The 20,796-nt window shown below is 36.8% G+C and overlaps 2 protein-coding genes across 2 annotated transcripts; both read right to left on the bottom strand.

Annotated features, from left to right (window-relative positions):
• Positions 1 to 711: 711 nt before the first annotated feature.
• On the bottom strand, positions 712 to 2,680 carry LOC103929635 (homeobox-leucine zipper protein HAT22-like). The gene is made up of 3 exons (XM_009338857.3): positions 1,852 to 2,680; positions 1,609 to 1,688; positions 712 to 1,391 (listed from the first exon to the last, which is right to left on the bottom strand). Exons 1-3 carry the CDS (start codon positions 2,359 to 2,361, stop codon positions 1,070 to 1,072), a joined length of 912 nt encoding a protein of 303 aa, XP_009337132.1. The 5' UTR covers positions 2,362 to 2,680; the 3' UTR covers positions 712 to 1,069.
• Positions 2,681 to 10,426: 7,746 nt separating this feature from the next.
• On the bottom strand, positions 10,427 to 11,482 carry LOC103929663. The gene is made up of 2 exons (XM_048588605.1): positions 11,458 to 11,482; positions 10,427 to 11,355 (listed from the first exon to the last, which is right to left on the bottom strand). Exons 1-2 carry the CDS (start codon positions 11,480 to 11,482, stop codon positions 10,427 to 10,429), a joined length of 954 nt encoding a protein of 317 aa, XP_048444562.1.
• Between the last annotated feature and the right edge of the window lie 9,314 nt (positions 11,483 to 20,796).

Raw genomic sequence — 20,796 nt, 5'->3', positions numbered from 1 at the left:
TTTCTTATTGGTGACTCATTATGTAGTTTGCAAATTTAATCTACCTAATATTATTCAAAATAAAAACCTCTCTTCTCACTTCCACGTTCTCTCTCCTTCTCTCCTTCCCATTTAAAAAAAAAAAAAATTGTTCATAGACAAAATGTGTGGACTTATACAAGTAAATTACAAAAGAATCAATAAAATTTTAATTACAAGTTAAGCCAAAAGTTCTCAGCATGCACACAAATTCTTCATCGTTATTATTATTTTTTTACAAAAGAATCATGTTTGCTACACATCATCATGAACTAATTTAATTAATATATATCGACCAGAAGTGGTTTATACTCCTATGATCAAGAACTAATTAGGGAATGTTCATTATTGATTTTTTTAAGCAAACGATAATATATATTTACACTAAGGAAGTCTCACACTGGGTTAACAATAATATAGTTCAAATTTATGTTTGACGAGAATCAAATCTAAAACCTCTCACTTATAAATAAAGAAGAATATAACTAAACTGTAGTATTACATAGACTACATAGAATCATTATTATTAGTATTAGAAAAAGCAACAGATAGCGTGCTATGAAATACACCAAGAAATTCTTCGAATTTAATCATACACCTCTGTTCAAATCACATCCCACTCGCCCGGTCCACCAACTTTTCTGAAATTCATAGTGTGAACAATTATAGGCTGTACATATGTAAACATCATTCTCATATTAAACCATATTGTTAATTATGATCCACAAATTGCCCATGCCATAACAGTGACATTACGTACAAAGTAAACCTAGCTAGATTTGTCATTGGAAAAGACGCAATGGACAAGACGCAAGAAAACAAAAACATCCTTGACATGAGGAGAGACTAGCTAAAATCGCAAAATATAATAACATATACATGCACACAATAATATTCGTAAATAAGAGACAGAAATTACTTAACCTCTACGGTTAAACTTCATTCTGTACAAATTAAATCGAACTATGCATGCTGCATTCATATATATAAAAAAAAAAAAAAAAAAGGCTAGTGATAATCTGGCCTTAATTAATTTGGCAGCACACTATAGCTAGCAAGCTGTAGATGGATGAGTACTGTAGGGGTTGAAGATCAAGTGAGTCTTATTCGACCCGACTAAAAATGGACTTGTCGATGACTCGTTGTGATTATGATTATGATGATCGCCGACGTTGCAGATTTTCTCACAGGAGGGACACATGGTGAGAGTGGCAGTTGGAAACTGCATGTAAAAGGGTGCTGCTGCTGTTGCTGTTTGTTTCATTAATTTGAGCTCTTGCAGCTCCTTGTGTAGCCTTCTGTTCTCTTCCTTCAATGTTTCACAACATTGCTTCAACAACTCGCACTCTGCTTCCGTTTGCTTCAGCTTGGTCCTACAAAATTGTAATAAATTAAGAATATTAGAAAATTATATATTAGTGGAGACTCATATGAACAAGCATCAAACATGCACATCCTGAAAATTTTGAATACAAATAATAAGAATAATTAAGTATGAACTTGATATTCATGTTAACTGAACTCGAGACCTCCCACTCAGTGAGGATAAATACTTAGCACATCTTGGAAATTAAAGTAAATAAATTATACCTAGCCCTCCTGTTTTGGAACCAGACTTCAACTTGTCGTGGGCGTAAGTTTAGCTTTCTTGCCAGTTCTTGTTTTTGTTTCTGAAAAAATAAAAAAGCTTATAACATGAGACAAATAACTAGAAAAATTAATACGATAAGATAATTATTGATAAACAATGATAATCTAAACACAAGCTTATAATAAAATGAAGACAAATAAATACATAAATAAAGATGGTTTATGGAAAAATATAATATTTACTGGATTGAGAGTAGTGTGCTCTCTGAAGGTGTCCTCTAAAGTGGCGGATTGTTCTTTTGTAAGTCTGAGTTTCTTTCTAGGACTGCCTTCGTGATCTTGATCTTGATCATATAATTCGTCGCTTACTCTTGATGAAGTAGTGATATTCACTACTCTCTCTTCTTCTACCTCTCCCTCTATCTCTTCAACACCCAAACCTCTGTCCCTCTTGAAACTAGATGAGTTGGAGAACGAAGAAACGGCGCCGCTGCAGGGAGAAGAGGCCTGTTCTTGTGCTTGCACATATACTACTTGGTGCAAATGATCATCCGATTTGGCGGCCTCGATCTTAGCCCCGGACGATGGACCTAGGGTTAGAGCCGGCAATAGGTGATCATATTTCAACTGTATTTTCTTCTTCTTTTGGTGATCGAGATCGAAGGCCTGCAAATTTGTACGATGATCTGGATTACCTTGACAACCTAGGCTGAGTCCAAGGCCAGTGTTACAAGCTTCATGATCAAAACCCATCGATCTCTCTAATAATATTATTGTTGTTGTAGCAACAAATTAATTACAAAATATTTATATAAAAAAAAAAGTCTGAGCGTGGAGGCAAAAGAATATGGTATTTTTTTTAGGAGGGAGAGTTGGAGTAGTAGGGCTGTGGGGATCGGATTATTTAAGCAAAGGAAGGAAAGTGAGTGACGAATATGGTTTTGTGGAATTATAACAATTAGATCGACCCCATGTCTCTTTGTCCTCATAGGTTGACCAATATCACAAACAAATTATCTACTACTCTAATGTCTATATACGTCTCGATACAGTTGATGTGTATAGAAGGTATATGAAGCTAATTAAGCGAGTTTGTATATGTGTTTGTGTGTGTGTGTGTGTGTGTGTGTTAAGCATGCGTGGAGCCACATGGAATGTGGGTGTACACAAGAACGCACATTAAAGAGTGAGGGGAATAATGATTCGGCACTTTTCACCTTTTTCATTCCACTTTTTGATCTACTGAATTCTCACTTTATATTATACGATCGAACAACTATTTTATTCTACAGAGAGAGAGAGAGATTCTTTAGGTAGGAACGTATATACTTTCGACCACTTTCACACCAATACAGTGTGAAAATTTGATCAAAAAAATAATTTAGTGTGAAATTAACGGTTATCCTCATGTGTATTTAATGAACACATGCAATATTCATGGTACATCGATATACACATATATATCTTATTAGAAGAATTTCATACATTTACTCTTAAAATATGGAAAATACATTTATTTTCAAGTTTCAAATTTATTGAAACAATCTAAGGAAGGCAACATTGATAAGAGTCTGAAGATCAATCCTTCGTGTTCCTGCATGTAGACCTAGTTTGCAGACCACCCAAATGACTCTTTGAGTACCACAATCTGTGTTCCTGCATGACTTTTCTAACTAGAGTTTTTTTCTGAACTCCTTTTTAGCTAGGAAAAATCGATTATTACATGTTCATTATCATCACCTATCTATCTGACTTTTAAGATTAGAAATTCTAAGAGCATATCTTTTTTGAAGATAAGTGATGGGAATTAAATGATAGCCATTTGTAGGATTAATCCACCGACTAATCTATAAATTCATTGCACCTTTTGTGCGAGCTATGATTAAAAATCTCATATTTTCTTTGATGAGACATATAACCGTATCGATGCACTTTTTTTTCCTTGTTTCTCTTTTCTTTGGTTTAGCATAATTAACAGGGATTTTGTTCACAAAAATAGTTCTCCATGACATGGACATAACATAAAGAACGCAAGTTAGTTAGATGGCATAAAGACTAGAGATAGGATTTTCGTTATCTTGGCTAGGTTTTCTTCATTTACAAGTTTCTAGTGCGGTTGAGCAGATAGAGATACATTGACCTTGAAACAGTGGTGCCAATCAAAATGTAATTTAGTTGGTTTAAAAGATGAATGGGAATAATTGGGTTAGTTAAGATTAAACAAATTATTCCTCAATGCATCATCATTAACCTACACTTTAAGGCTTAAATTTAAAGTAAAGGGAAAAGAGCAGGGTTACAAACGACAAAGAATCCTAGCTTAGCTAATATCACACTAATTTAATTGTAAAACGAATCGTATAATGGTATCATGCATAACTTTATCATCGTCATCTTTAATTGTGTTGTATTGTTATTGTCATGTCCAATTCAGACCGTGTTATCTAAAGATTAAGTACATAAGCAAGGAAGAGGGTCCTCTCTGGATCTACTTTGTGGGGATCCTAGGAATCTCCACATCTTAGCCAGTTTTCGTCAGATACTATTTGAGTTTAATTTTAAATAAAAAAATCAAATAATTTCTGACCATATGATACATGATAAATGGTTAAGATGTAGAGATCCTTAGGATTCCCACAAAGTGAATCCAGATGGGATCCAATTCCCATAAACAATGCGTAACTAACCATACTAAATAGATAATAATATTCGTTATAATTAAAGATTGTGAACAAAAACGTTCCTATTTAGCAAGTGTAACTGCGTGGAAAGCCGGCAATGGATAGACAAGTAGACCCCACCAATGATTTTGGATGATGGGGCATTTGAATTGATTCTATAGAAAATAGTTGTAGTTTAATTTGGTGATGGAGGCAGAAGACCTAAAAAGGACTGTAGAGTTAGAAACTAAAAAGAAGTTGGCAATGCAATGATGGAATGGATGTGATTGAGAGAGCAAGAGCAATGTGTAAGGGTGGGGGTGGTGTTGGAGGGAATTGGATCCTCTCTTGAGCAGGATATCAGGATCCTCCTGACCCATTAACATGGATCGTTGGATTTTGATTCAACGGTTACAATTATCATAACTTTTAGAAGGGCTTCCTGTTTGTAGCTGTTGGATCAAAATCCAACGGTCCGTGTTAGTGGGCCAGAAGGATCCTGATCTCTGGCTGAGGAGAGGATCCAATTCCGTGTTGGAGATAAGGTTTCAGATGTGTTCCGGGCTTTAAGGCCAGCCGACCAGTGAGTGTGTATGATTGTGCTCGGTGTTTGGCTTTTCCACATCCTTCTTCTTTCTTTCCCATACCCAATCGTTCATGTCAAATAACAAGAAGCCACCATAATTTCCAAAAAAAAAAAAAAGGACAAGAAGCCACCACTTTTGTCTACATATTTCTCAACCACGTAAAATCACAAGCCAGACCTACACTTTCAAGCATATTAACTAGTAATATTGTTGTGTCAAAAATTAGTATTGTTGTTAATCATTTTATTTATTATTAGAGGACAAGAATATAAGATCTGCTAGGGTAACCAACTAGGCTTTCGGCTAGTGGTATTGACTATTTGTCATAATTTAGTTGGAGATCTAGTTTGAATCTTACAAATAATGAACATGATATATTTGTAATAAGTTCAATTTATAATTGTAAAATGATCATTCTTTTTTGTAGCGCTAATGTCAAAACATAAAATTTAGCCACGGTTTAAATGTCAATTTAAAATGCGTTAGTATTCATGCATGTAAAATCTGTTTGAGATAATTGGGCAGTAAATTCAAAATGGGATGGGACAACAAGAGTCTAGTCATAGCAACATAAGCTTCATTGACTTTCGTGGAAAATGAGGGTAGGAGAGCATCGTCAAGGCACCGGCCTTTCCGAAAGCAAAGCTTTTGCTTACCCCACTGGGATTGTCTTTCAGTTTGTGATATATACTGCTTTCTATTTGTGTGGGACTAATTAAGATTTGGGGTTAGAGCATCTATCATTCGATGCATTCGGCTCCAGATTACCAAAAATATTATTTTGCCGACAAATTCTAAGCCGAGAAAGAAAAATTTTATCGGTACAAAAGCCCTCTTCCGATGAATGTTTTAATTTATCGGCTGAATACTCATACTATAACCAATTTATAGTGTCAATCTTAGCCGATGAAAATTCAGACCTTACCTAATAAAATAAAGGAATTGTTATTGACACTTCAAAAATCTCATTCTACACTCCAAACTTACTATATTTGGAAAGAAAAATACACTTGTCAGGAGTGTAGAATGAGATTCCAAATTGATTCAATTTCTGTTCTCTAGTTACTTGCTCTTCAGTCGCTCGCACTACGATTAGTGTGCCTTTTGTTTCTCTCTCTGAGCTACGACCAACTCTCTCTCTTTCTAAGCTCTGACTGCTAACAAGGACCCTCATGCCAGATTTTCTTTCGCACAATACCTCTATTGGATTTTGGGTTTGGGTTTCTTTTCAATCTCTTTCAACCGACTCTTAAATTTTGTGTTGGTGTTAGGTTTTGTTATATTGAGTTTCTGGTGAAGCAATTTTCAGGTATGTTATTTTTCTCGAGAATTAGTGTTGGATGAGTCGAATTGGGTGATGCTTGGTTAACAAAAAAGAAGAGACAGTGGCTTGCACTTGTTAGTTGAATGTTGGATATGGCCTATTTAACCCAATATTAATTGACATTTGGAACTAATTGAATATATTTGTGGAGTTTGTCATTTGGATCCATCTTACTGCGGTACTCTGGCTTTAAATGAGATCATGTTCATTTGAATCTAATCAGTTTTTACAAGCAATAATGTAAAATTTACAGGCCTTTCTAGTTCATGATCTTCATTTAACACTCAACATCCTAAGTAGTTTAACAATTTTACGGCTTCATTTGATCAGCAGCGGAAGTATGCTTATTTTACTTAAACTAATTCTGATTAACAATCCATGCTTACAGATTGAGAACTTGGAATGTGATATCCATGAAAAGAGAAGGAAAATGAGGGTTTTCGAACAGCGGATTAAAGAAAGTGGTGAGGCTTCAATTACTAATGCATCTATATATGGTTGAGATGCAGCAAGTAGTTTTGCGTTCTCATCATCTTAATTATTCTGGTTCATAAGTAGTAGTACAATTTTGTTTCACCATTTGCAACAAGTAGCTGAAACTTTGTTTTAATTACTTATAATTTCTGCAAAATGTTTGAAATGGTACCAGGCATCCTGATATATTTAATAGTCTTAGTAAAGATTGAAACTTTTTCTACAGATTGCTTTTATGAATCTGTGAATTTTTGAGAGAGAATCAGAAGGAGAGGAAGAGTCTGTATATTTTAATCAATTGGTAAATGAAAATTACAAAGGCTATATGCCCCTCAACTTGGTCAAAAACCTAACCCTACATTTTAGGTATCTAGTACTCTTCTCCGGCCACTAAGGGCTCTGGAGGATATCATCCATCCATCTGGACGGGAATGAGAGTGCATAGTACGATTGGATAAAATAAAAATACCAGCTGTGAACTTTCTAACAAAAGAAATAGAACTAGCCGTTGCAATTCAAACTCAACGGCTCCTTTCTAAAAATAGCAAGTTGTTCATCACTTGTTTTCTCAGCTTCCTCTCGATTGGAACTGCAGGATTAACATCTGCAGATTGATCTTAATGCTAGTAGGCAGCTTAATTCTCAACAGCCTCTCCTAAGCTGCTTACTGGCTTCACTCCTAACTTCATCCTCAGATAATTGAATCGATCTTTGGGCAAAGCTTTAGTAAATATGTCTGCCAACTGCTCTTCACTTCTGCAATACTTCACATCAATGGATCCTTGCTGCAATGCTTCTCGAATAAAGTGATACTTCCTGTTTATGTGTCTGGTTCTCTGATGAAAGACTGGATTTTTGACCATTGATATTGCAGACATGTTATCACAAAACAATGGTGTTGCATCAGCTTGCAATTCACCAAAGTCATCCAACACAAATCTTAGCCAGATGGCTTGAGCTGTTGCTCCAGCTGCTGAGACATATTCAGCTTCTGCAGTTGACAATGCAACTGTGTTTTGCTTGACTGAGGCCCATGAAAAAACACCACTTCCAAAGCTAAATGCATATCCAGATGTGCTTCTACTGTCATCTTCACTTCCAGCCCAATCTGAGTCACAAAATCCAATCAAAACAGCCTCCTTGTCCCTTGTGAATTCAATACCATAGCTGAGAGTGCCTTGAATGTATCTGAGAACCCTTTTAGCTATTCCCATATGTTTTTTCGTGGGACCATGCATGAATCTTGATAACAAACTGGCAGCATACATTATATCAGGCCTGGTTGCAGTTAAATATAACAAACTGCCAACAATCTGCCTAAATAAACCTTCATCAGTCAGCTCACTTCCATCAATTTTCTTCAGTTTCTCACCAGTGGAAAGAGGAATTGTCACAGACTTACAATCCTCCAATCCAAACTTTGCAAGTAAGGACTTTGCATACTTACTTTGATGAATAAAGACCCCTCTTTCAGTTTGTAGAACTCCCATTCCCAAGAAATGGTGTAAGAGTCCTAAGTCAGTCATCTCATATTTCTGCATCATGTCTCTTTTAAACTCACTGAGCAGTGTATTGCTACCTCCAGTGTATACTATATCATCAACATATATAGAGACTATGATCATATTTCCTTCATCATCAGTTCTAGTATATAAGGTAGCCTCACTGATGCTTCTTTTAAAGTTGCAGCTTGTGAGATAAGTGTCAATCTCACTGTACCAGGCTCTAGGAGCCTGCTTCAAACCATAGAGTGCCTTCTTTAGCTTACAGACCTTGTGGCTTGCATTTTTGACTTCAAAACCCTCTGGTTGCTCAGTGTAAACCTCCTCCTCAAGTACTCCATTCAAGAAGGCTGATTTAACATCTAATTGGAACAACTTCCAACCCTTCTGTGCTGCAAGTGCAATTAAGGTTCGAATTGTATCTAACCTTGCCACTGGAGCAAAGGTTTCATTATAGTCCACACCAGGTTTCTGAGCATACCCTTTTGCCACAAGCCTTGCTTTGTGTTTTTGAACTAATCCATCTAGATTCAGTTTGGTTTTGAACACCCATCTGACTCCTATAACAGGCTTGTCTGCAGGTCTTTCCACCAGCTCCCAAGTTCCATTTTTCTCAATGGTTTCAATCTCAGCATTCATTGCTTCCTTCCATGCACTGTCTTTAATAGCTTCATGATAGGTTTGAGGCTCAATGATAGTCATATGACATCTTGCATAAATGTCTTCCAAGCTTCTCAGCTTTACAGGTGTGTTACTTGGTGTTGAACTCTGACTGGTACTGCCATTGTTGCTTCCAGTGACATGTTCATCACCAGACACTAATTAAGTGAGATTTGGGGAGTCACAGCTTTGAGTTTCATGAATGAGCCATTCTGGTTCAGTTATCTCTGGATTTTCATTTTCAAAACTGAGTGGCATGAAAACAGTTTCTTCTTGCTTGCTTTCCTAATTCCATGATTTGCTCTCATCAAACACAACACTTCTTGAGAGTATGATCTTCTTAGTTTGAAGATTATAGATCCTGTAACCTTTCTCACAGCTGCCATATCCCATAAATATTCCCTTGTTTGCTTTATCATCAAATTTCTGTCTCAGATTTGATGGAATGTGGCTGTAACAAATACTTCCAAACACTCTCAAATGTTTTACACCTAGTTTCCTTCCTGTGAAAGCTTCAAATGGTGTTTTACCCTTCACTGAGATTGTAGGACATCTATTCTGCAAGTACACTGCAGTTCCAACTGCTTCAGCCCAAAAATCCACAGGAATGTTCTTCTCAGCCATCATTGATCTGGCCATTTCACAAATAGTTCTATTTCTTCTCTCAGCAACTCCATTTTGCTGAGGTGAGTATGCCACTGTCAATTGTCTCTCCATTCCAATGTTAGAACAGAAATTCAAGAATTCATGGGAGGTATATTCACCTCCTCTGTCACTTCTCAGCTTCTTAAGCTTGAAACCACTTTGTAGCTCAACAAAGGCTTTAAACTTCTTAAACACATTGAACACATCAGATTTGTTCCTTAGAAAATACACCCAACACATTCTTGAGAAGTCATCTATGAATGTTATGAAATATCTGTTGCCACCAACAGATTCATTCTGCATTGGTCCACAAACATCAGTGTATACCAGTTCTAATGGTTGACTAGCTCTCCAAACTTTCTCTTTATCGAATGGTTCTATATGCATCTTCCCAGAAACACAACTCTCATAAACTTCCTTCATCTTAGATAATGCAGGCAATCCAAGCACCAATCCTTCTCTCTGCATCCTTTTCAGACTGTTAAAGTTCAAGTGACCAAGCCTTTTATGCCAGATCCTTGACTCTTCTTCAATTGAAGCTTTTCTAGCTACTGCATTTATAGATTCAAAGGACAATGGAAAGCATCTGTTCCCTGTCATAACAACCTTTGCTACCACATTTTCAAGGTTGCTATCATCAAATATCACGGCCATGTTACCACCAAATAGAACATAATAACCGTGTTCCATTATTTGACCAACACTTAACAAATTTTCATCTAATCCTGGAACCAGCAGCACTTCATTTATGTATCTTTTCCCTCTTCTTGTCTCAACTACCAGTGTTCCTTTTCCTGTGGCTTGAACAAGATCACCAGTACCCATTTTCACTTTGCAGGTCACTGACTTATCAAGATTGATCAATAAGGACTCTTGAGAAGTCATGTGATTACTGCAAGCACTGTCCACAAACCACACAGACTTACTTGATGCAATTAAACTAGCATGACAAACATAGAACATTGTTCATGTGACCAGATCTTCTTCCTTTGCACAATTTGCAACTTGTTTACCATTATCACAGTCCTTAGTTAGATGACCAAATCGACTGCACCTGCCACACTTGGGTTTTCCTCTATATCTGCATATACCAAAGTGATATTTGTCACATACTTGGCATAGTGGTTTCACATTTCCTTGACTGCCACTGTTTTGTTTGTTGTGTGCAGCAAACTTGTTGTTCGAGCCACCACCAGTGCCATTATTCCAGCTGCTATTCTGACCCCAGTTCTTTCCCTTCTTATACTGACCAAACTTTGGGTTTGATTTATACTGAGACCCTTTAAAATTTCCAGTGCCATTTCCTCCAACTTTAAGACTACTGAAAGCCCTCTCAGTACCTGTGTATTTGTCTCTTTCATCATGCAAGTCTTCCCTCTTATCATAAACTTTCACAGAGGCTAGGACTTCTTCAATCCTAATAGTATCTAGATCTCTGGTTTCTTCAATAATCGACACTATGGACTTGTACCTTCTACTTAGACTCATCAACAGCTTTTGAACAATCCTTTTTTCTGTTACATCTTCTCCTAGAGATTTCAAGTTGTTTACTATCTCAAAAAACCGAGCCAAGTAATCATCCAGAGATTCAGCATCATTCATTCTCAAATATTCAAAATCAGCTCTAATGGCTTGTAATTTCACAGCTCTTACCTTTTTATCTCCTCTGAATTCTCTCCTCAGAATTTCCCAGGCACCCTTTGCCGTCTTCTCATTTCGGATTCTGGGAAAGAGTTCATCAGTAATGGCTCCTTGAATGAGACTTAGAGCCTTGGCATTCTTGATCTTCACCTCCTTTGAGACAGCCGGTCCTTCAACTGGGAGGTGCTCAGACTCGCTTCCTCCATCTTCCTCAGAGACATCCTCTGCAGGGGCTTGTTGTTCAGCAAGACCAGCTTCAACCACATCTCATAGATCGTAAGCTATGAGAATGGTTTCCATTTTAATGGCCCAAAAATCATAGTTTGACCCATTAAATTGTGGTGTTCGTAAATCACCACCGGAGGAGCTTGATCCGGCCATCTTCTCAGGTAGCGCAGCACAAATGGTTATAAAGGTACCACCTTTAACCCTTTCTGGATTTGTATCTTCACAGAAGCACGTCCCTTCTTCGAAATCAGACCTAGAGCTCTGATACCATGTTTGAAATGGTAACAGGCATCCTGATATATTTAATAGTCTTAGTAAAGATTGAAACTTTTTCTACAGATTGCTTTTATGAATCTGTGAATTTTTGAGAGAGAATCAGAAGGAGAGGAAGAGTCTGTATATTTTAATCAATTGGTAAATGAAAATTACAAAGGCTATATGCCCCTCAACCTGGTAAAAAACCTAACCCTACATTTTAGGTATCTAGTACTCTTCTCCGGCCACTAAGGGCTCTGGAGGATATCATCCATCCATCTGGACGGGGATGAGAATGCATAGTACGATTGGATAAAATAAAAATACCAGCTGTGAACTTTCTAACAAAAGAAATAGAACTAGCCGTTGCAATTCAAACTCAACGGCTCCTTTCTAAAAATAGCAAGTTGTTCATCACTTGTTTTCTCAGCTTCCTCTAGATTGGAACTGCAGGATTAACATCTGCAGATTGATCTTAATGCTAGTAGGCAGCTTAATTCTCAACACAAAAGACTATTAAGTCTGATGACCTAGTGCAATGAGAAGCGATTTGAGTTGAAGTGAGTGCATTCTTTATATATCGGTTTTTTGAGTGACTGTATGCTTTATATATCAGTTTTTTTATCGACACAAAATGGGCAATGTTTCATTCCTAAACTTCTCCTATCACTTTAGCTGTCATCTGTGTTTGGGGCTATAACATTTGCTCAGTACATCCCAATTGTCGTGGAACTCATCCTTTAGCTATACCTTTCATGCAGATAAAATCAGCAGATAATCGTATTCTCCAAGAGCAATTGCAAACTAGGGTTAGAATGCCTTCCTTAATTCCTTTCGAGCATTATACATTTTTTTTCCGTTCAACTGATTCATTTTAAGCTCTGTCTTGTATCAGTGCAGGCTTTCATCCTTTAGTATATTGCTCAGCTTTCTGTGTATTTGCAGGTGCAGATGTGGTGTGATGCTACATGGCAATCAATTTTGAGGAATGACAGTCAATTTAGAGGAATGACGGATAATTTTATTGTGTGACAGTTGCTTTTGTATAAGCACTATAGATGTACATTTGAAATTTATCAATCAATAAAATACTATTTCTCACAATTTTGTGTATTGTATTTTGATATGTATATGTAGTTTCTGAGTATTTGTTTGGGCCCAAAATATTATTTTGGGCCAAGCTTAGGTTCGGTCCAAAGCTTTTCCAAATATATTATGGGTTGCCTGGTGGCCCCGGGCTGGTCAGTAAAGGTGGTCGAGTCCTATTGCAAGAAGGAGTAGTTCAGATGAACGAATGGGTCGAAGAAGTCCCAATACGATAAGGAAGCCTAGTGCAATACGGATTCTCGACCGGCAATGAATACGGCCTTAAAAGGGGGGTGAGTTCAAAGTCCTAATAGGAATATGATTAGTCGAGATAAAGTTGGAACAAGAAGTCTTAGTCCGAATATGGTTTCAACTTGATCTTAAGGAGGTTTTGTTGCTATAAATAGAGAGCAGAGTGCATCATTGAAGCCCCTCCAATTCAACACACAACTATCCTGCGCAAACTTCTCAAACATCTTGAGTTTGGATAAACAGCACTGTGAAGACAATCGACGAACATCTTCAGTTTGGATAAACAGCAATGTTATGTATAATCAGCCGACCGATGAGCACCTTCAGTTTGGATAAACAGCACTACGTCAAGGCCGACTGGTTATCTATCCAAGTCTTGGTCGAGAAGGGTCTCCGAATCCTTATTGGCAGATGTCATCTTATTAGCCCTTCCGATGAAGTAATGTGTTACGAGTTACGACATTAGGCACATTTAACACCGAGTGATTTTATGATTGGATACTCACAAGTGAGTTTTAGAGTTCAGCATTCTGACGGCCGAACCACATTTACCATCAAGACATACATCTCATTTGAATACTTATGTCTATATAGTATGGTGTCGATTCGACGTGCTTATACTCTCACGAATATAATCACTGTGACTGAATCCGGCGCCGACGATTCGTGAACTTCATAGAACTAGCAACCTTATCTTTAGGCTCGAGAATCCAAATGCCAAGATTTGTTCCTTCTTCGACCGCAGTCGTAAGATCAAGAAATCAGCAATACGCTCAACGCAACATCAACAAATTGTACTCCTCGGCCAAGCTCGGCCGACGAGTTGGCACGCCTCGTATCAACTTAAGGACGTAGTTATCTCATTAGTTACTCGGCTTGCGCGCCACGTAGGTTTTGTAATTTTTAGGGTCAACAGTATTATAGCATTTTTTTTATAAATTAAAATTTTCCCGGCAAAGCCAATTTTGTTAAGAGAGAAGACTATGCTGAGGAAATATCCATGGTGACGAACACATTTAGTTGGCTAAAAAGTTTTATTTGTCGGCTTAAAAGCACTGTACCGACAAAAGTATTTGTCGGGAAAGATGGAAATGCTGACAAAAAAGAGTTTGTCAGGAAAAGTTGAACTTAGCTGACGAAATACCACAATTCGTCGGGAAAACTCTTAGGCGACATGCTTTAGGTGACAAAATGGCCGACGAATTTTCGTCAAGAAAGACTCTTTGCCAACAAATTAAGTTTGTCGGTAAAGTTGAAATTTCTAGTAGTAAGAAATAGAGACAGAGACCATGTCATGAGCAGCTCCGACCTCACCTTCCATGAATGCGACTATACATCTCAATCATGCTTCAAAAAACTTTGTACCAAAATCTCTAGCAAAAAATTATTATATGAATAGTATTTGCGTCCGGCTAGTGAATGTGCACCTTACTCATTCATCTAGTTGTAACGTAGTTTAATTGAACAAATGTCAACGAAGAATTCTTTGCGGGTTAACAATGAAATTGATTTTACAAAATTTTCATTGAAGAATGGATGATTACCTTCTTTATAGGCACACGGTTGTGAATTATGGATTCTTTCTGAATGGGTGCATACTAGGGTTTCGGTGTCGAGAATGGCTTGACTTTGGATTTCTTGCAGTATGATGAACCCCGCATAGACCCGCACTACATAGCAAGTAAGTACATAACCCATATCATATATGTGCAATTTTGTTCCAAATTGCAAGACTTGTCGTGTTCAAATTGAAGATACTAGCCTTCATGCATGTGCTTATGTGCGCATGAAGACATTTTTTGAATCATGACATGTTACACGTCACTTACACGTTTTAAATGTATTATTATGCACTTGCCAAAGACCTTTTTTTATAACCAGTGAGCGCGTGCAGAAGGCATTTTTTTAAGGGGCTTTTAGATCCAGGTCCAAAAAATAGTGTTTTTAGGAGTGAGTCCAGTTATCTAATTTTATATTTTTATTTCTTTTATACTCATTTAATATTTCCTAAAAATATTAAAAATCAATTAAAATCTTTTAATATTATGCATTTTCCAACTCCAAAATATCTAATTAATATCTTATAACAAAAAAAAAACTAATATACTAACATAAATCTATCTGCAAAACATTCTACCCTAACTCAAGTAGCAAATATATGAATGTATATTATACCTATAAGTGAGATATGAAACCTAACTAAAAGGTAGAAAAAAACATGATATACCTACAAGTAAGACACATTAATCTATGACAGGTTGATTATGAAAAAAAAATTGTCATATAGGTAGATAAATACAATTAACCTATGATATAGGTTGATTATAAAAATTAAAATAAAATCTATAAATGGGTTAAAGAAGGAGGAAGAACAAGAAATAACAAAAATAAAAAAAATAAAAAGAAATAATCAAAGAGATAATTAGGAAGAAATTTGATTTTTACAATAAATTTATTCATTGAAGAGATAATTATTGATAATAGAATAATTAAATTTAAGGAATTGGACTCATTTTAATAAACTGGACTATTCCTACTATTGACTCAAAAAATTGGACTTATATCAAGTTTCCTCTTTTTTTAATCACACCGTGCTACATGCAACTTACACGTTTTAAATGTATTATTATGCAAGTGTGAAAAATCTTTTTATATAACTGGTGAGCGCATGCAGAAGGCATTTTTTGAATCACGGTGTGCTATGAGCGACTTACATATTTTAAATGTATTATTATGCGTGTGCGAAAAACTTTTTTTATAACCGACACTACATGTCTCTTAAGATATTTTGAATGTGTTTAAAAATAGAGAAAATAATATTTAATAAACAACGTATTGAATCACATTATTACTCGCCTATTGTGAGGTACTAATTAAAAAATATATATATTATGCTTGTGCGAAAGACCTTTTTTATAATCAGTACTACACGCTTGTTAAGATATTTTGAATGTGTTTAAAAATAGAGAAAAAAATATTTAATAAACAACTGACTGAATCATATTATTACTAGTCTATTGTAAAGTACTAATTAAAAAAATTATACAAAAAGTATTTTAAAACACTATTTATATGACAAAAATTCCCTTGCATTATTTTGGATTGCTTTTGAACCTTTTTGTTTGGGGGGCATTTTTGTCCTAAAATCTTTGGTGAAGCTGGTGACCCCAAAAGGACCTCTTGGCTTTATATATAAAGATATATAGTTATAGATGATTCGATGAACATCTCTTTGCAAAAATGGCCAAAATTAGGTTAAATTTGACTCCTAATAATACAAAAGTTTTTATAAGTAAGTAGCTACTTAATTTCATAATGCTACCCCAATAAGGGCTCTCTAGTACTAGCCTCACAATGAGCTAGTAATAATTTGGTTTAAATTCGTTTTTTTGGCTAGAATTGAACCTAAGACCTCTCACTTATAAGTGAAAATGAATATACTTATATTGTAATACTAAGTGACATCTAGTATTAAGTATTAACTAATATAGTATCATATTACTTATTCCATGCAATCAAAATCATTTAAGGGAGAGCGAGAAAGCGAACCAAAATTCAACTTATTTCTCTCCCTCGACTAGCTAAGAGTGACTAACAACTGTTCAGAAAGACAAAATGAGTTGCCATATAGCTAGTATCATGGGCGGAGCCACATACATGGGGACGAATTCAGTGTTAGCTGGTTTGGGAGGCTATAACCCAACAGAGATTTTCCTTCTCACCACCTTCATCACTGTAACTTCTCTAGCCTTATTATATTAGAAGTTTTAACGAAACATTCTTAATATTGTTCATTTTTAATGAAAATGACATTTTTATCCTAAAATGTCACTCATGGTACTATTCACGTACAACACATTTTTGTCATCTTGATTAAAATTCAAAGTTTTCAAACTCTTTTAATTAATTTTCCTTTTTATATTCCATTGGCGCCCTAAGCTTTGGCCCACTCAATTTTAAAATCTCGACAAATGATTTAGCTAGTCTGTTAGAGATGCCATCCATATGCTTATAAGGCATGTCATGTGAAATAATGTTGATATGCCTCTTCATATATCATCATGACCAGATAGTCTAGAATTTACAACTATGAAATGACATAATAGATGGATGATGGATCCACACAGTTGGGGACTTTGGGCTTCAATGCCAAATACAATTAACACAAAAAGAAAACATTCAAGGACTCAAACCCAAACATATCAACCCGGTCATTGGGTTTTAATCAGCTGAAGTGCGTGTCTGGCAGGTATTCGGTATGAGTCGGAGCATTTTTCCTCACCATGTTGTATGCGCATCATAAATCATAAACATATTGATGTAGTTCATGGTGGTGAGCAAAAATGCGGCTGCAGCCGGGCATCCCACACCATGACAGCAAAGGTGTCGACTGTATATCGATCCAAGCGGTGTGATCGGAGTGTTTGTCCCGAAAAGCCAAAAGCGATTTCCGATCAAAACTTTCAGAAAAAGCTCCGCAATATGCATGCCTAGGTGAGAAGAAGAAGAGAGATCAGAGATGGCAATTTCCAGTTCTACCCTCTCAGTTGCTTCCCCATTCCCCAACAGCTCCCAGTTCACGTTCCTCGCCTCAGTCCCTCTAGGCATGCAATTGCAGCAATCGCACTAGTGCACTACTTGTTTGTGTAACATTTTGTCTTCCTTTTTGCCGCCTTTTTTCCCGGATTATATATACCCATTAATTAATTTGATGAATAATTACTTAAGTAATTAATTAATAGCTTTGATCACCGCCTCCGCCACAAGCCTCATAGCCATCACTCAATCTGGTGTCGCTCATGGGTACGTACGGACCACCTTTGATTCATTACGAAAACTTACACTTTAACTGTTTTGATTTCATAAGTTGCCCGATTTTGTTTCTAAAAGAACAGCCAAACCACTGAATTGCTTGATACAACTTGGAACAGCCTCAGATTCGACGAACCCATGTCGACAGATTACATGTTTGTTATGAAAAGTTCCAAAGATGGAAACTTTTCGGATGCATGGCGGGTTACAGTGTTTTGAAAAAATATTTAACCCGGCTGCCTGTGTTTTGAACTATGGATAGGTTAGTCCTCTGCCCCTGATTATGTAATGCTACTTATTTTATTAGACCTTTTCGATTTCTATAAGTTTTATAACAAATGGAATTTCATTTTTGAAGTATCGAGTTCGAGTGTTTTTCGCTAACGTGTAATGTTATCGAAGGACTTATATGTGAAAAGCCCAAATTTGGCATCATTAGCATCTCGATGTTTATGTGTTTTACATTGTGCATTGTATTAGGGTTTTGTTTTTTCACTGACCATGCATTTATCTTCAAAATCAAAACTTTCAAAGAGAATTTCTCTTTCTTTTAAGTCAAGGGAATAATTGAAGGCGTACAAGAAGCATGAGCGCCTGTGTATGTTTGCAGCAACTGTTGAGCAGTTTGTTGAAGCTGTAAAAGCTACTGTCTTGGCGAATCACCGTTGGGTAATGTTACACCATGTTTGTTCCTAAGAGAAGTCCTTTTTCTGTAGTATGTTCTACTTATGGTGCTTAGTGCATCACTACAGGTTCAAAGTAAAGGCTTTCTTCATATTCGATCGCTACTTATTGGGAGTGGACCTGACCTGTTCCTAAGAGAAGTCCTTTTTGCGCTTAATGACCGTTCAAGACACTTGTCTTTATTCGGGTTCATATTATTTTCTAAAGTCATGGTCTCGTAGATGCACTTCAACTTGTCAAAGACTGATATGAAACCTGCGATTTCTTTGAATATATTTTGACACAGGCGGACGCTCAAGCAAATGGTATATCTGATGTTTTATACCTTGATTCTTTACACAACAGATACATCGAAGAGACTCGACTGCTAACATTTTTCTAGTGAAGGTGTTGTTGAAGCTCTAGCTTTTGGTGGTTATCAAGAAATAAATGGTTGTGTGATTGTGAGGCTATGGAAATGTAACTTACAGGATAATGTAATCTCTACTCCGGCACTGCACGAAGGGACAATTTTGCCTGGCATTACCCGTAACTCCAATTGAAACTGCTCGCATCAAAGGGTACCAGGTATGTGTTTGGGGTGACAATCTGTGTTGGTGATTAATTTACTTGTCATATTGCTTGCTTTCTCCTGCAATCTTTAATTATCATTTGAATAAATTTTCTCCATTCCCAACTGAGAAATGTTCAATTGCAATATATGAAAGAAGAACTTTTATCTGTATAAATAGAATATATAGCGCTAAATAATCGTTGGCATCCTCCCGTTGCAAACTGGTTTTTATACTTGGCAGTAAACCCTTGTAAATCAGATTACTCGTTGAGATCCTAACATTGATTATATGACAGGTTGAGGAACGCCTTGTGTCGGTTGAGGAATTGTTTAAAGCCGATGACGTCTTTTCTACTGGAAATGCTGTCGTATTACCTGTGCGCAGCATAACTTACCTCTGTGAAAGGTGACTTGCTTCTTTTGTCTTACGATCAGTGTAATGTGCTCATACTTTACATATCTTTGACATGCTACTAGATTAGAGTTAATACTTTTTTTTTTTTTTAGGGTGTCTTACCTTGAAACTGGACCCGGTGGCGTCGTGTCTCAGAAGATGCACCGGGCGCTTTCAAATATACAGATGGGTCTTAGAATTCGGCGGGATAGTAACCTTTAAGTAGGAAGGATCCATCATCGCCGCAGAAACTTGACAGATTTGTAGAACAAATAGACGACGTAGTTTGTTCACCAAATGTATATGTCCAACATAATACCTCGTCAATTTGAACTCCGGACCTCTTCTAACATAATAAACAAAGATATTACCAGACCAATAGCTACTCGGTAATGCCTTTCAAGTTTGATAATTTTTGTAAAATAAGTTACATACATGTGTGACACATATGAGGTGCAATCTTTCATGTTTTGATTTTCTGTGCGGCTTCACTCCTCATCTATCCTCTCCCAAGATGAAATCTTCATCTTTCATCTTACGTGGTGGGCATTTTTGGCCGTGGACCATGATTGACGAGTTCAAATCTTATGCATCTATACTATTTGTGGCCTCTCTACATATCACGGATTGATTTCTATTTACTCTAAATAAATTAGGTCTACTTTTTTCTCATGGTCTGACCTGGCATCCTCAACGTTTCAAACTTTTTTGTCATACATGGTAATTTTAAGGTTTATCAAACTTGACATGTCCATTTCATTATGCGTGATAAGCTAGTGAGTCATATATTTAGGAGAGTTCAAACGCTAAAAGATTAGTAAAAGATATTTATCATATTTTTGTTTAAATGCACGTGATTAAATATCATAATGAATATGATGTAGGGTTCCACTTACGAATTCCGATCCAAAACTTTTAATTATCTATATTATTATAATAGTTTGAACTAGGGATGGGCAAATGGGTATAGGAACCACGGGTCGGGGCGGGTAATTAAGGTTCGGGGTGGGTACGAGCCGTTTCCTATTTTGTAAAAACAGAAACTGGGATGGGCGGGGCGGGCCTTTGAAATTTTCAGTTCGGCCCGGTTCCTGAAGTATAGGAACCGCAGGTACCTGGACCGGTCCATTTGTAGTTAGAATGGACGGATGAGATTGAAGAGATCATCTCTCCATCCAATCTGAATCGTTGGTTTTAGGTTTGCTCGTCCTCAAACCTATCGAATTCAACTGTCACTCTCATTCTGTCGATTGAGTCTCTCTTGCCGTCTCGAGTGCATCGTCCCCTTCCCTCCACCACCCCGACAGCACAACAGCCCAGGCAACCACCATCTTCTCGATTTGTCACCTCTTTCTCGTCGTCTCGATTTGACATCCAGGGACCCAGACTTACAAAACCCAACCACCCCACCACCATCTTCTTGATTTGTCA

Source organism: the organism of the source record quoted next, unplaced genomic scaffold (assembly GCF_019419815.1).
Source record: "Pyrus x bretschneideri cultivar Hongxiangsu unplaced genomic scaffold, Pyrus_bretschneideri_v1 Contig28, whole genome shotgun sequence".
In the NCBI taxonomy this organism is placed as follows: Eukaryota; Viridiplantae; Streptophyta; class Magnoliopsida; order Rosales; family Rosaceae; genus Pyrus; species Pyrus x bretschneideri.
The sequence above is the reverse complement of the archived record's forward strand: the minus strand, read 5'-3'. Positions and strand labels throughout refer to the sequence as shown.

Bases quoted from the DNA above. Each gene is read 5' to 3' on its own strand.
- LOC103929635 (XM_009338857.3), bottom strand. From the start codon at position 2,361: ATGGGTTTTGATCATGAAGCTTGTAACACTGGCCTTGGACTCAGCCTA. The intron at 1,689-1,851 runs GTAAATATTATA...TTATTTTTTCAG, and splicing joins AGCACACTACTCTCAATCCA to AAACAAAAACAAGAACTGGC. The intron at 1,392-1,608 runs GTATAATTTATT...ACAATTTTGTAG, and splicing joins TTCCAAAACAGGAGGGCTAG to GACCAAGCTGAAGCAAACGG.
- LOC103929663 (XM_048588605.1), bottom strand. From the start codon at position 11,482: ATGGCCGGATCAAGCTCCTCCGGTG. The intron at 11,356-11,457 runs GTGATTTACGAA...ATGTGGTTGAAG, and splicing joins CGGATCAAGCTCCTCCGGTG to CTGGTCTTGCTGAACAACAA.